The 14,753-nt window shown below is 41.7% G+C and overlaps 1 protein-coding gene across 5 annotated transcripts in view; it reads left to right on the top strand.

The window, feature by feature from the left end:
• herc2 (HECT and RLD domain containing E3 ubiquitin protein ligase 2) overlaps window positions 1–14,007 on the top strand; it is a 238,785-nt gene extending 224,778 nt beyond the window's left edge. For all 5 annotated transcript variants that reach the window (XM_060826247.1, XM_060826244.1, XM_060826246.1 and 2 more), the window contains 7 exons: window positions 137–278; window positions 1,029–1,223; window positions 3,668–3,780; window positions 6,754–6,944; window positions 7,488–7,593; window positions 10,192–10,404; window positions 12,878–14,007. In XM_060826247.1, the coding sequence (XP_060682230.1) occupies window positions 137–278; window positions 1,029–1,223; window positions 3,668–3,780; window positions 6,754–6,944; window positions 7,488–7,593; window positions 10,192–10,404; window positions 12,878–13,150 (1,233 nt within the window). In that variant the 3' untranslated portion in view covers window positions 13,151–14,007. The remainder of the gene's footprint in view (window positions 1–136; window positions 279–1,028; window positions 1,224–3,667; window positions 3,781–6,753; window positions 6,945–7,487; window positions 7,594–10,191; window positions 10,405–12,877) is intronic.
• The last annotated feature ends 746 nt before the right edge of the window (window positions 14,008–14,753 follow it).

Here is a 14,753-nt window from a genome sequence, read left to right as displayed (position 1 = left end):
TACAGGGTGGAACTGGATACAGTTCTCCGATTATCTCCTGATACTTGAACTTCTTTCATGGCTCTTGAAATATGTGGCTGCTTATGCTTTTAAACCTGCTTTTGGAATGATGATTAAATTTGATCTTTTCCTTCAGGTCAAACGTTCCAGAAGTAAAGGAGGTTTGGCAGGTCCTGACGGCACGAAGTCTGTTTTTGGTCAGATGTGTGCTAAGATGAGTTCGCTCAGTCCTGATAGCTTGTTGCTCCCTCACCGAGTATGGAAAGTCAAGTTTGTCGGTACGTTAATTATGCAACTAAACTTTATGCCTTCTTTCTTTTTTTTTGTGGAGCATAGTAGGGAGATGAAGTAAAAGTTTATTTTGTGTTCTCCTGATGCTGATTTAATCAGATGCCAACTTCTAGCTCAGTGAGAGCCCGAGAAGTGGATTCTAACACCATTCCTTTCGATATTCCTCAAGATAAACTGTCAGTAACCTCCCCCAAACTCCAAGTGTGGCATATGTTGTTTAAGATTTCATACTTTACCTCCGTGTCCACCTTCCATACATGAGCACTCACGGTGAATGTGGTCGATGTTTTACTGAAAAGCATTACTTGCAAATCTAACCTTAACCATATCCAATACCAACATGTGGACATTCACCATATATTGTTGAGTTTAATAAGTGTTTGTAATTAATTGACTTGTCCCTCTGCCTCTTTTCCAGTCCAAGATGATTGTGGACATCTTTTAGCTCCTTGTTGCTAAACTAAGTCAACCCTAGCAATTTCTTGGCCTGTGATTCAATGCTACATTAAGACCCCAACTTGAAATGTTAAAGGAGTTGTTTGACACATCACTTTGCCAAAACTGGTGACAGAATTCTACTTATTCTCAATTATATTCACTCTTCTGTCGAGTTTTTAACAATGTTCTTTGTCACGGTTGTCTCTCATTAACATGTTCCATTTACGTAACGCTGCAGGAATTTTGCATCTTGGTTGTTGGGGAGCATTTATCTGATTGAAGCCTATTCCTTTGTCCAGGTGAATCAGTAGATGATTGTGGTGGAGGCTACAGTGAGTCGATTGCAGAGATGTGTGAAGAACTTCAAAATGGTTTGACACCATTGTTGATTGTTACCCCAAATGGAAGGGATGAATCTGGAGCCAACCGAGACTGCTTTCTGTTAAATCCAGCTGCCAAATCACAACTGCACATGAACATGTTCAGATTTCTAGGTATGTGGGTTATGTCTTGAGGTTGTCACTTAATGTGTGCGTGTTAGTTCAAAAGGTAAGCTTTTTTAACCAGTTGATGAATTAATACATCATCCATTGTGACATAAGGCTATGCAGCCTTAAACAATTACAGCTCGAATAAGCAACACTACTGCACAGGAACAGGTCCTTTGGTCCACTAAGACTGTGCCAGCTTACCTAAACTAAAAACCTTTTTTCCTTTATGTGGTCTGTCTCCCTCTATTCCCTACCTATTCATATATCTTTCAAGATGCTTCTTACATACTGCCATTGTATCCGCCACCTCTGGCAGCACATTTCAATCATTTACCACCCTCTTATTAAAAAAAAAACTTGTCTCTGACATCACCTTTAAATATTTTTACCCTTTTGCCTTAAACCTGTGTCCCCTAATAATTGACATTTCTATCCTGGAGGGAAAAAAAACCTGATTAACTGTTCTAACCACACCTCTTATAATTTTGTAAGCCTATATCAGATCACCCCTCATCCTTTGAAGTTCTCATCCTTGAAAATGAGTAAGTTTGTCCAATCTCTCCTCATAGCTAATACCCTTCAAGCTCGGTCCTGGTAAAGCCTCCACATCCTTATGGTAATATGGTGACCCAATCTGTGCAGTATATTCCAAATGTGGCCGAATTGAAGTTCTACACAGCTGCAATATAACTTGCCAATTATTATAGTCTGTACCCTGACCAATGAAGCATGCAATATTCCTTCTCGAGCACCATATACACTTGAATTGCCACTTTCAGGGAATTGTGAGCCTGTATGCCAAGATCCCTCTTTTATGTTGATGCTACTAAGAGTTCTGCTATTTATTGGATTCTTATCTCCTGCGTTAGATCTTCCATAAAGCATCAACTCACACTTGGCTGGATTAAACCCCATCTGCCATTCATCTACCCAAGTATCTAGTCTATCTATATCCTGTTGTATCCTCTGGCAATCCTTCTCACTGTCTGCAACTCCCCCCATCTTTGTGTAATCTGCAAACTTACTAATCACCACTCCGAAAAACATCTTCCACTCCTACTCTGTGTCTTCTATGATTAAACCAGCTCTGTATCCATCTTTCCAGCTCACCGCAGATCCATGTGACTTCACCTTTTGTTTTAACCTGCCATAAGGGACCTTGTTCAAAGGCTTTGCTAAAGTCCGTACAGATGCCGTGTACCACCCTGCTCTTACCAATCATCTTTGTTACTTCAATAAAACTTTCCCTTTCCCACACAAAGCCATGCCATCTATTGCTAATAAGTCCACATATTTTTCCCAAATGTGAGTAAATCCTATCCCAAAGAAACTTCTCCAATAGTTTCCCTACAATGGACATAATATTCACTGGCCTGTAATTTCTTGGATTATCCATTTCCCTGAAAAGAACAATGTTGGCTATTCTCCAGTCCACTGGAACCTGTCCTTGTGAGTGAAGAGGATGCAAAGATTTTGTATGAGGCCCCAGCAGATTTCTCCCTGGATTCCCTCAGTATTCTGGGATAGATCTTACAATGCCACGGAGACTTGACTGTCTTTAATACTTTTCAAAGCACCCAACACCACCACCATTTTTAAGGTGACATGGCCTTATATATATGCTATATACTTCTCCAAGGCTCACTATCCACCATGTCCTTCTCCTTTGTTAATGCCATTGCTATTCTTCTGTTAAGGCCCTCACCCACTTCCTTAGAATCCAGCCATAAATTCCCTCCTTTGTCCTTGAGTGAACCTACATTTTCCCTACTTACCCTCTTGCTCCTATTATATGCACAAAACACCTTGGTATTTTCCTTAATTCTGTTTTCAAAGACATTTCATGGCCCCTTTTAGCCCTCCTAATTCCTTGTTTGAGTTCTTTCCTACCATCTTTATATTCTTTGAGGGCTCTGTTTGTCTTCAGTTTCCTAAACACTGAACCTGACTCAATGGATAAATTGTTATGGCATTACAATTGCTATCATCCTTCTTGCTATGAGAAGTAGATCAGTGTGAATTACTGCTCTTGATCTCTATCTGCTAATGTTGCAGATATGCATGTTAGAGGTAGCTGACACTTCTCATTAAAACCAGCGATACACATAAGATGTTGGATGTTGTTTGCTGTTGGATTGGATCTGACTCCATTGTACTGGAAACCTGAAGAGCAAAGTTAGAAATATTGTAGAAAATAAATCTCTTTTGAAAGCTAAAGACTTTTAATTTATGCAATATCAAAATTCTTAATTTATTTTAAACTTTTAATGATCATCCAGAAAGTGAGTGCTAAATATTTGCAGAGTGCAGTCGAAGCAAAGTACTATTCAAAATTTGTTGCTCTCTGCCGTACTGTCCATTAGAGTTAAATTGGAATAATTGGGATCTATTCATGCTTCTAACATTATATTATCCTGAAACTTGCTATTTATGTTCCCACTTTTTAGGTGTACTTTTAGGCATTGCTATACGTACTGGCAGTCCTCTAAGTCTCAATTTGGCTGAACCTGTGTGGAAACAACTGGCAGGAATGAATCTAACAATTGCTGACTTGAGTGAGGTAATTTCTGACATTTCTGTCTGTCTCTTATAAAGAAACACATTTTAAATGTTGTGCCGATTTGGTTCCAAGATGAACTCTGTTTTTGTCTGGAGTTAAAATATTCTAACTTGGTTGTGTGCGAACATTATAACTGCAAATGTGTTGCTGGTCAAAGCACAGCAGGCCAGGCAGCATCTCGGGAATAGAGAATTCGACGTTTCGAGCATAAGCCCTTCATCAGGAATAAGAGAGAGTAGCCAAGCAGGCTAAGATAAAAGGTAGGGAGGAGGGACTAGGGGGAGGAGCGATGGAGGTGGGATAGGTGGAAGGAGGTCAAGGTGAAGGTGATAGGCCGGAGTGGGGTGGGGGCGGAGAGGTCAGGAAGAGGATTGCAGGTTAGGAGGGCGGTGCTGAGTTGAGGGAACCGACTGAGACAAGGTGGGGGGAGGGGAAATGAGGAAACTGGAGAAATCTGAATTCATACCTTGTGGTTGGAGGGTTCCCAGGTGGAAGATGAGGCGCTCCTCCTCCAGCCGTTGTGTTGTTATGTTCTGCCGGTGGAGGAGTCCAAGGACCTGCATGTCCTCGGTGGAGTGGGAGGGAGAGTTAAAGTGTTGAGCCACGGGGTGATTTATGCGAACATTATAAATCAATAATCCGTGTTCAAATGCAAACAGCCACTGACCTGTCAGCTTTTGGTAACCTCGTCTCTTTCTTTTCTAAAATCCTTTCTGCATGATGTGTTTGAATCTCTCCAGTCCAGTGTCTGCCCCTGTCATAGCACTGGAACACTCTAATTGAAGTTTCCAGTGACATTTTTTGTGACTGTGATTATGGTGCACCATCTCTGCTCATCCTCCTTAATCTCACCTGCAGACTGCACTGAAGTATACTGCACTACTATCGTCCAAGGCAGACCTCTGCGGCGTAGTTCAGTGGACTGACCTCACTTTCACTCTTACTTAGCTAATTGCATCCAGAACCCCTCAGCAATGGCTCCGTTTCCTGTTTCTGAATTTTCATGCGAAGATCTTTCCTCCACTGCCACCATTTCTTATGAATTCCAAAGATACCAATAACTTTTAAAAAGGGCAATTTGAACTTCCAGTTAATAACTAAAATGGTAATGTAACAAGATTCCATATGAAAAGACTGATGGTGTAAAAGATCAAATGCACTACTAAACACTACTTTTGTAGGCAACATATAGTTTACAAATTCTGTTCTGAAGTTTACCATAACTGAAACAAAAGCTGTTATCAAGGATTTGTTACACTCTGTCAGCCTGGTAATTCTAATCTGGAACTGTCCTTCACCATGAGATTATTTAAATCCTCCTCCTCAGTCTCATCGTAACTGTTCACAAGTTTGGTAGTCTGGGCCTTCTGGTATCTGTGATCTCACAGAAATGTCTGGGCCCTAGCTGTCCTCTCTCAAACTTTGGCAAATCTTTACCTTCTCAAATCCCATTTCCATGATTTGTCTACCTTTTTAATGATTTTTAAAACACCCAACATCACCTTTTTTATATTGACGTGCCCTACGATTTGAACATACCCCTCCCTAGACTCACAGAAAGTAAGGACTGCTGATATTGGAGATCAGAGTCAAGGATGTGGTCCTGGAAAAGCACAGCCGGTCAGGCAGCATCCGAGGAGCTGCCCGAAACGTCAATCCTGCTGCTCCTCGGATGCTGCCTGACCTGCTGAGCTTTTCCAGCACCCTCCCTAGACTCACCATCCACCAGGTCCATCTCCTTTGTTAACAATGATGCAAATCTTACGTTAAGGACCTCATCCACTTTCTGTGACAACATGAATCATGTTGGCCTTCTACCCAGCTGACTTTGAGACTCCCAATTCTCTTTCATCTTGGATCCAAATCGGCACAACTATTTAAATCTTAAATTTCTCCCACTTCTTGGACTTTGGAGATAAAGTCTATCCACTGTTAGTACACAGGCTGCTGCCACTGACTCTGAGCATTAACCATCTTGTATCTTCATTTCAATAAATGAATCTGGACTTCCTTTAATGTCCAAAAGTCTCCGCTTACTGTCAAGCTGACTTCAGAATGAGTCACATGATCTCCTGTATTTCCCCCTTCAGTTAAAGACCATCTCAGGATATTACAATCTTATAAACTTCATAATTGTAAAGCATTATTGATTGCTGTATCAGTAGCATTGTTTGCACATTGCAAACATACAAATTATGCCGACTTTTCTGACATGCAATCCTGTATCAGCTGCAAATTCCTCCACATAAACTTTGAAAAGACTGATGGTATCACCTTGACTAATCATGGTTCTGTAGCTTTGCCACTGTCTTTGATTGGCCAAGGTTATTTGACTTCACCTTTTTGACCTTGAGCTGAGCTCTACATCATCTTCCACTGTAGAGACTGCCTGCTTCTGTGACATTGCCCCCTCTCTGCCACACATTGAAACCCTCATCTCTGGCTTCTCTATCTTCAGTTCCCTCCTGGCTGGCTTTCTGTATTGCACACTCCTTAAACCTCAACTTGTCTAAAACTCTGCCAATATTCTATCCTATTCCAAGTCCTGCACACTGTTCCTATATTGGTTCCTCGACCCCACATTTATAGTTCACGCAGTTGTCATTTCCCCCATCGCTTTAACTTCCAAAAGCCTTGCAGGCGTTGAGATGATTCTGGCTTTGTATTAAAACCCTTTATTAATTCCCACTACATCATTGGTAGTTGTACTATCGTGTAACTTAGCCTTAAGTTCTTGGATTCCCTTCCTAAACTTGTCTTCCTATCACCTTTCTTCCTTTTCAACCATTTTGAAATCCTGATATATTTGACCAATGTCTCCAAATAACTCTTTCTTCGACCCAGTGTTGATTTTGGCTAATATGAAATTTCTTGTTTTTTGATTGTTTACATCGAAGTAAAGTTGTCATACATTAATGATCTGGGTATATTTGAAGAAAATACCTATTCTTTAGCCCATGTTCTTACTCCTAGGTTGACAAGGACTTTATTCCTGGGCTCATGTACATCAGAGATAATGAAGCCACAGCTGAGGAATTTGAGGCCATGTCTTTGCCCTTCACCGTGCCAAGTGCCAGTGGTCAAGACATTCAATTGAGCTCCAAGCATACTCATATCGTATTGGAGAACAGAGCAGAGTATGTTAGGCTGGCCATAAACTATAGGTAAAGTGAATTATTTCATAGCATTGCCTTTTCATAGGCCTATTTTGCAAAGACTTGTCCAGCTATAGTTTCTCTAACATTGTCTCTGCGTCATCATGAAGTGTTGCTATTGCATTATTTTAAGTTTCAAAAAGCAAAGTTTAATAATCTGTTTCTGTAAAACTAGCCATCTTGACTGCATGGTACAAGATTTTAGATTCCTGCCCCAGTCCAATGCTTGAGCACAAACATTAAGACTGACAATCCAATGCAGTACTGAGGGAACGCTGTCTTTCAGATGAGTTTTAAACCGAGGCATTATGAATCACCTTGGGTTGGGTAACAGATCCGATGGTGTCTTTGTGGAGTTACTGCTGGCGTCCTGGGAAAAGAGTTTATCCCTCAAACAACAGTTTATCTGGTCATGTATACATAGCTGTTTGTGGGAGTTGCTGTCCTTCAATAAGCTGCCACTCAAGAAAAAACCTTTGAGACGTTTCGTTGCATGTGGAAAATGCTATATAAGTAAGAATTTTCATATTTGGTGTGCTTTGTTTGTGACAGGCTGCATGAATTTGATGAGCAGGTTGCTGCCGTACGGGAGGGGATGGCTAGAGTCGTCCCTGTACCTCTTCTTTCTCTCTTCACTGGCTACGAACTGGAAACAATGGTACGTCATTCCTTCTGACAGATTCTTAGTGGAAAATTCTCAATTGTCTGATTAGTTTCAATAAAGGAGATGTCATTGCTTTATTTTAAACCATTGATTGTTGAGAATTCATTCTTAAATAGCATTGATTTTGAACCAATGGCAAACTACTTTTTCTTGGGGCGGGGGAGAGGTGTACATGAAAGTTTAATGTTCTCCTGTTGTTTCTAGGTTATATACTTTGTGGTTAGATGTTGTGTTTTCAGGTGGGAGAAACTAGTTTTCATTTTGCATCAGCTGGAACCGGGAGGAATTGGAGTTGAAGTCATGATCTTAGTCAATGTTGAGGCAGGTTTGAGGGGCCAAATGGCCTACTGCTACTCCTTTTTTTTTGTCTTAAGTTTATAAAAGAAAAATTTAATTGAATGGACAACTCCTGAAACATTGCATTACCCCTAACTCTGTTGTCAGTATGTATTTGCTTCCTGCCCAATTGCTTCTTGCCTTATAGGTCAGTTTTCTCTCACTTGTGATTCTTTCACCCCTCTCCTTCACAATCTGCTTCCTTCCCTCCTGCCCACGTCATTCACATCTGTGCAGTTATCTCAAACCCCGTGTCAATTCATGGGTAAGCTTTGTGAAGATAACCAGCCATCATCCACATAATGGGGAAGGTGGTGGTAGGGCTGGGGCAAGGTAGCTGGGAAGGCAGTAGGTAGATAGGTAGAACACCACCTCTTCTGCCTTGGGACCCTTCAACCACACGGCATCAACATTGACTTCATCAGTTTCCAAATCTCCCCTGCTCCCACTTCATCCCAGATCCAACCTTTCCACTTGGCATTGCTCTCTTGACCTGTCCATCTTTCTTCCCACCTAAGCGCTGCACCCTCCCCACCAACCTATCACAATCACCCCCATCTGCATCTACTATCGCCTTCCCAACTACCATCCCCCCACCCCCACATATGCCCGAAATGTCAACTCTCCTGCTCCTCAGATGCTGCCTGGCCTGCTGTGCTTTTCCAGCGCCACACTTTTCGACTCTGACTGTCCAGCACCTGCAGTCCTCACTTTCTCCTCCTGCTCCATCATCCACATAATAGCGGTGTTATATAAATAAGGCCTAATGTTTAGTGATGGGTGTGCCTCAAGCCTATTCATTCAGGTACGTGGATTTTTCCCTGCATGAACCTGGTTGATGCTGACACTTTTGACATGAAAAAATTTCAAAACCATTACCAAATGTTTAAAGAAAAAGTCACCATAGTTCCAGAAGGCCGTAGGGCTGCTGTCTTATTAGAGATAGATGACTGGTGGTGGTTTAACCTGAGGGTAATCATGTCTCATGCAAGGAGTGAGGTTGAGAATGGTTACCTTGACCAGTATCGGAACTGAACCCCTGTCGGTGCCACTCTAGATCACAAACCAGCTTTCCAGCCCAATGGAAGTCTCTCCACCTCAATCCTGACTATCGCTGAAACATGTTAACTCTGAGGTTAAACCACAAGTTATCTCCGAGAGAGCAGCCTTATGATTCTCTGGGACGATGGCAACTTTAACTTGTATTTACATATCTTGTGCTGGGCCTTTATTTCCCAATTGGTTTTGGGCAACATTTGATCTAATTCACCCGGCCTTTATATTTAAATGATGATTACTAGCTTTGTGATCAATATAATAGGTTACATTTAATTGTAGCAACAGTGACCACACTGCCAAGCCTGAGAATGGAGAATGAATTCGCACTCACTCAGCAGGAACTGGGGGCCACCTCTTATTAGTGGCAGTGGTTAATGCATTTCTGATAAGTGTGGCCAACTACTCCCAACAGCTCAGCAGCCTAAACCAGTACCACTGGGAGCAGAGTCTGTTCCTGGAGAAGGAACCCACATTAAGGATGTGTGGAATCTCAAACAAGTAAGTAGGAATAGGGGTCACTGAGTTCTGTCATGCACGGCCTGGCCAAAGGCGTGAAGGTTGAGATTTGCAAGAGAAGGTGGCAGGGGATAGGTCATTGATGTGGATCATTTGACTAGAAGAGTGCCCAAAAAAGATGCATGTCCCCAAGTACAATCTGCCCAGTTTGAAAAGGCTTGCTTGGCAGTCAACCCATGGAGTAGAGATCCCGTATCCAACTGCTCTGTCTGTTAAATGCCAGTGGAGGCAGGAAGAATCCCTTAAATGACCACTTAAGTGGCTCAGTTCGGCTCTGATCAGAAGAACACCTGCCACCAATCCCACTGCAGGCAAGGTGGCATGCCAGCACGAGGACAGTGGGGGCACACTGACCCCCACCTTCCTGTTCTTAATGAGGGCAGGAACATTTAGCCGAATGTGTTTGTCCCTTGTGAGTTGCTGTGAGAGAAATTTCAATTATTCTGCACAAACGCACATCATGGTCTGTTTAAATGAAATTGTTTGAAGGTCCAGTTACTGCTGTAAATCTTCTCCCAGAATCTCCTCCAGATAGTATTTGAGTTTTATGTTTGTATTAAATGTTTTTAAGTAATTTAAACTATTTTTGGAATTAGTCATAAAATGCCAATGTAATGTTTAAGTTGTGGAAAAGGTTTGATCTGAACTGACTGAAGTATCCCATTCATTGTATCATTGCAGGTATGTGGAAGTCCTGATATACCACTTCATCTTTTAAAGTCTGTCGCCACGTATAAAGGAATAGAACCGAATGCTTCATTAATCCAGTGGTTCTGGGAGGTGATGGAATCCTTCTCCAATACTGAGCGCTCCCTTTTTCTGCGGTTTGTGTGGGGACGCACACGATTACCTAGAACAATTGCGGACTTCAGGGGACGGGATTTTGTTATTCAGGTATTTCCAATAGATAAACATGCAGTGATGAGGGTTTTGGATGGTGGCCCAGAGATGCTCAAATTTCCTATTTCGGTGACAACTATGACCCAGCTGGTAGTGGACTCTTCATTTTCATTCACCATGGACATAGATTCACCAGCCTGTAGTTCTCGTATTATCCCTGTTGACCTTCTTGAACAAAGGAACAACATTGGCTATTCTCCACTCCGCTGGGACCTCTGTTGTGACTGAAAGGGGGGATGCAAAGATTTTGGACAAGGCCTCAGCAATTTCCTTTGTCACCACCTTCAGCATTCTGGGATGGATCCCATCAGGTCCTGGGGACTTGTCTACCTTATTGCTTTTCAGAATGCCCAATGCCACTTTTTTTATATTGAAATGCCCAACAATATCAACATATCCCCTTCGAGACTCACCATCCATCATGTCTTCTCCATTGTTAATGCTGATGCAAATTAGTCATTAAAGATGTCACCCATTTCTGTGGCTCCATGCATAAATTCCCTCCTTTGTCCTTAAATGAACTGACCATTTCCCTAGTTATCCTCTTGCTCCTTATATGTTTTCCAAGGACATTTCTTGACCCCCTTTTAGCTCCCCTAAACCTCCTTAGTTAGGTTCTTTCCTACTGTCTATATATTCTTCATGGGCTCTGACTGTCTTTTTCTTTCTGACTAAGCTCTCAATTTCTCTCGGCATCCAAAGTTCCCGAATCTTGTCGTCTTTATTCTTCCCTTTCACAGAAACATGCTGGTCCTGAACTCTAATCAACTGGCCATTATAAGATTCCTCCATGAAAGATGTGGATTTACCCTCAAACAGCAGTCTCCAATCTACATTCCCCTAATATTGTCCTAGTTAACCTTCCCCCATTTTAGTACTTTTACCTGAGGACCACTCTTATCCATATCCATAAGTAACATAAAACTTGGGAAATTATGGTCACTGTTCCCAAAGTGCACTCCCACTGAAACTGTGAAAGCATGTTGAAGTTTTAAAGTTAAATGGCACTGCAAGGCAGCAAAGTGGATCCAGAGGACAGTATTAATAGAAACGTGTGTATCCAAACATTTTGCCCACTTTCTTTATGCAATTTTTAACTTCCTTTACTTGGAATGAGAAGTGCCTAAATTAATCCAGAAGGCACAGGTATTTGATTTACTCGCAAAACTGTAAAGTGCTAAGATGCGGAAGTCACTGGAGGAATAAATTTTGGATCAAAAGTTTTTTTTGGCTTTTCCATTTTGGTTGGCTTGCTGAAAATGTGTGCACATGTATTTCTGACAAAATCACCTTGGCTGCAATTCTGCCTGTACAAGCATTCGAGGGTCAGGCTCTATCATGAAGAAAGACTGACATCAATCGAGGACTGCCGATCCTTGTGTAGATGTTCCTCGACATGTATATTCTCTTTGATACAAAGAATATGAAGAGAAAACTGGGAGAAGTCAAGTCCTGCATGTCTGCAGATAGGGCAGATTGTTAGGAATAGGAATCAGGATTCTTTGGAAGGCCAGTTTTCCCAGCCCATCACTCAGAGGGTTGGTGGGAACTGCATCCTGCCAATACTGGCTGCTATGCAGTAGTTTGACACTTCAAGGGGATTTAAGTGTCTGGAGTTGGGGGGAAGAGGTTCTTCCTCAAGGGGAACCTTGAGGTTCTCTCTCAAGGGGAGATCCGGCCCCAGAGAACTCTTGGCCAGTCTTTACTCAGGAAAGTGGATGAGAGGTGTGTTGGATCAGCAAACTCAAAGGACCGAATGGCCTACTCTTATTTATTATGGCAAAAAGTGAGGACTGTAGATGCTGGAGATCAGAGTCAAAATATGTGATGCTGGAAAAGCACAGCCAGTCAGCTATCATCAGAAGAGCAGGAGATTCAATGTTTCAATCATAAGACTCTGCTGCTCCTTGGATGCTGCCTGACCTCTGTGCTTTTCCAGCACCACACATTTGGACTCCTATTTCTTATGGTCTTGTGATCTGATTTTTGGGACAGATTGTTGCAGAATCTGCAGTACCCCTGAGGTCCAGGACTGGGTAAGCATGTAAGTCTCCAGGCACAATGGGAGGTGAGGCATGTTGGGCTTGCGGACAGATGGGATGAGTGTGAGCAATAGGCCTAGATCTATTTTATGGCTGAATGTGATATTGAAAATGGATATGCCCCTGAAAATGGATATGCCCCTGTCTGAGGCTTGAGCAGAGTCACTTAGGCAACACCCCCCCCTCCTTAATTTGCCACTTGAGGGCCTCAGTTGGGGAAAGGGGAAGTTGGTTGTTGGCCCAGGCTTCACTGGTACAATGGTAAATTGCGGAAAGATCGGTGCAGGCAAAGGGCTGGAGAGAAGCATTTTATGGGCTCCCCCTTCTGGTTGCAAACCTGCTGGCAGGAGATTGTAAAATTCTGCCCACAGTGTTGGTTCAATTTGATGATTAACATTGGCTTTATTTTTCACTATTTATGGTAGGTGCTGGACAAGTACAACCCTCCGGACCACTTCCTTCCTGAATCGTACACTTGTTTCTTTTTGCTGAAGCTGCCCAGATATTCCTGTAAACAGGTGTTAGAGGAAAAGCTGAAGTACGCTATTCATTTCTGCAAATCAATCGACACTGATGATTATGCTCGTATTGCACTAACTGGAGAGCCAGCCGCTGATGACAGCAGTGATGACTCCGATAATGAGGACGCAGACTCTTTTGCATCTGATTCCACACAAGACTACTTAACAGGCCATTAGAGAAGGAACAAAATTACAGAAATTAAACTTGCAATCAAGCATTTTGGTTGTACTTTTGGGGCAACAATATCTGAAATATGCTGCAGGAATTCAGATTCTCTTCGAAGAACAAAAGTGGATGGAATAATGTGGAAAATTTAGAGTTCTCAGAACCACAGTGGACAAATGTAATTATTTATTGCTTACCATAGCAGACTAATGCTTTAGAGCCAATGTGTAATTTAGAATATGGTACCTTATCCCTCACAAACACAATGCAATGTTTTGTTTGGTGAGGTTTTCCTTTTGTTGCACAATACTATATAACCAGAGACATAGAATTAGATTTGAGAGCATCTTCTTTGTGTTTACTGATTTTTTTAAAAATGTGTTTTAGTCCAGAGGTAAAATAGCACCATGAAGTGGCACCCAAAATGAATTTCTTACACCCTTTCACTGTGGTAGGGTGCAATGTCAAGTTGTTTAGGGTCTCAATATTTGTTGTCATGTGCATTTTTCCCCTGCTGTATATTGAGATAATGTGCAACAACTGAAAGAGTATTATAAATACTATGTAAGCTGACTTTATTAGCAGTGTTTGTTTATATGACAGTGAACATTTTGAATGTTGTATCATTTAAAGTTCGATATTCTTAAAATAGCAAGAACACATTTCAAGTGGTCTCAACTCTGAGGACCTTTTTCTTCCCTGAAGTTTTAAAATTCTCCTAAATGTGCACAGATTAACTCCACTGTAAGGTATGAAGGCAGTCATTCTACTTACATTGACAAATGTACATAATTTGATAATTGTGCCATGTATACACATAAAGTAAATTCATTCATTCTCTTGTGAATAAAAACCTTGGTTTAAACAACTTAAGTCAAATTTACCCCAGTTATTAGTTCGTCATAAGCTACATTACTGTTGGTAATCCCACTAAAAAGCATTGTTATATGATTTTTTAGAAAGTAGATTTTCCTTGTACACAGGAGCAGGTTGTATTGGCTGTTAGGTCTACTGTACCATTTCAATTGCCATGCAACTCAACATAGGTCTCAACTGTGATTCAGTGGTAGCACTTTCACCTTGCCTGGAGATTCAAGTCCAACTTTAGAGAATTTGAGCATCCTTACCTGATGCTCCAGTGCAATACTTAAAGTGCTAGCTATTACTTATCCCTCAACCACCAACAGTAAAAGTAGATTATCTCACCAATATCACATTACTGTGTCTGAAATTTTACCATCCATAAAGCTACATTTCCGGCATTATAAAGTGATTGCATTCCTGAAGTAATACAATAGACAATAGGTGCAGGAGTAGGCCATTCTGCCCTTTGAGCATGCATTCAATATGATCATGGCTGATCATCCTTAATCAGTATCCTGTTCCTGCCTTATTTCCATAACCCTTCATTCCACAATCCTTGAGAGCCCTATCCAACTCTTTCTTAAATGAATCCAGAGACTGGGCCTCCTGCCCTCTGGGACAGAGCATTCCACACAGCCACCACACTCTGGGTGAAGAAGTTTCTCCTCATCTCTGTCCTAAATGGTCTACCCCGTATTCATCAGCTACAAGCTGATTGTGAAAGACAGTTATTATGTTTGCTTGGCTGTA

Source organism: Hemiscyllium ocellatum, chromosome 6, assembly GCF_020745735.1.
Source record: "Hemiscyllium ocellatum isolate sHemOce1 chromosome 6, sHemOce1.pat.X.cur, whole genome shotgun sequence".
Lineage (NCBI taxonomy): Eukaryota > Metazoa > Chordata > Chondrichthyes > Orectolobiformes > Hemiscylliidae > Hemiscyllium > Hemiscyllium ocellatum.
This window is presented reverse-complemented; position numbering and strand designations above follow the sequence as displayed.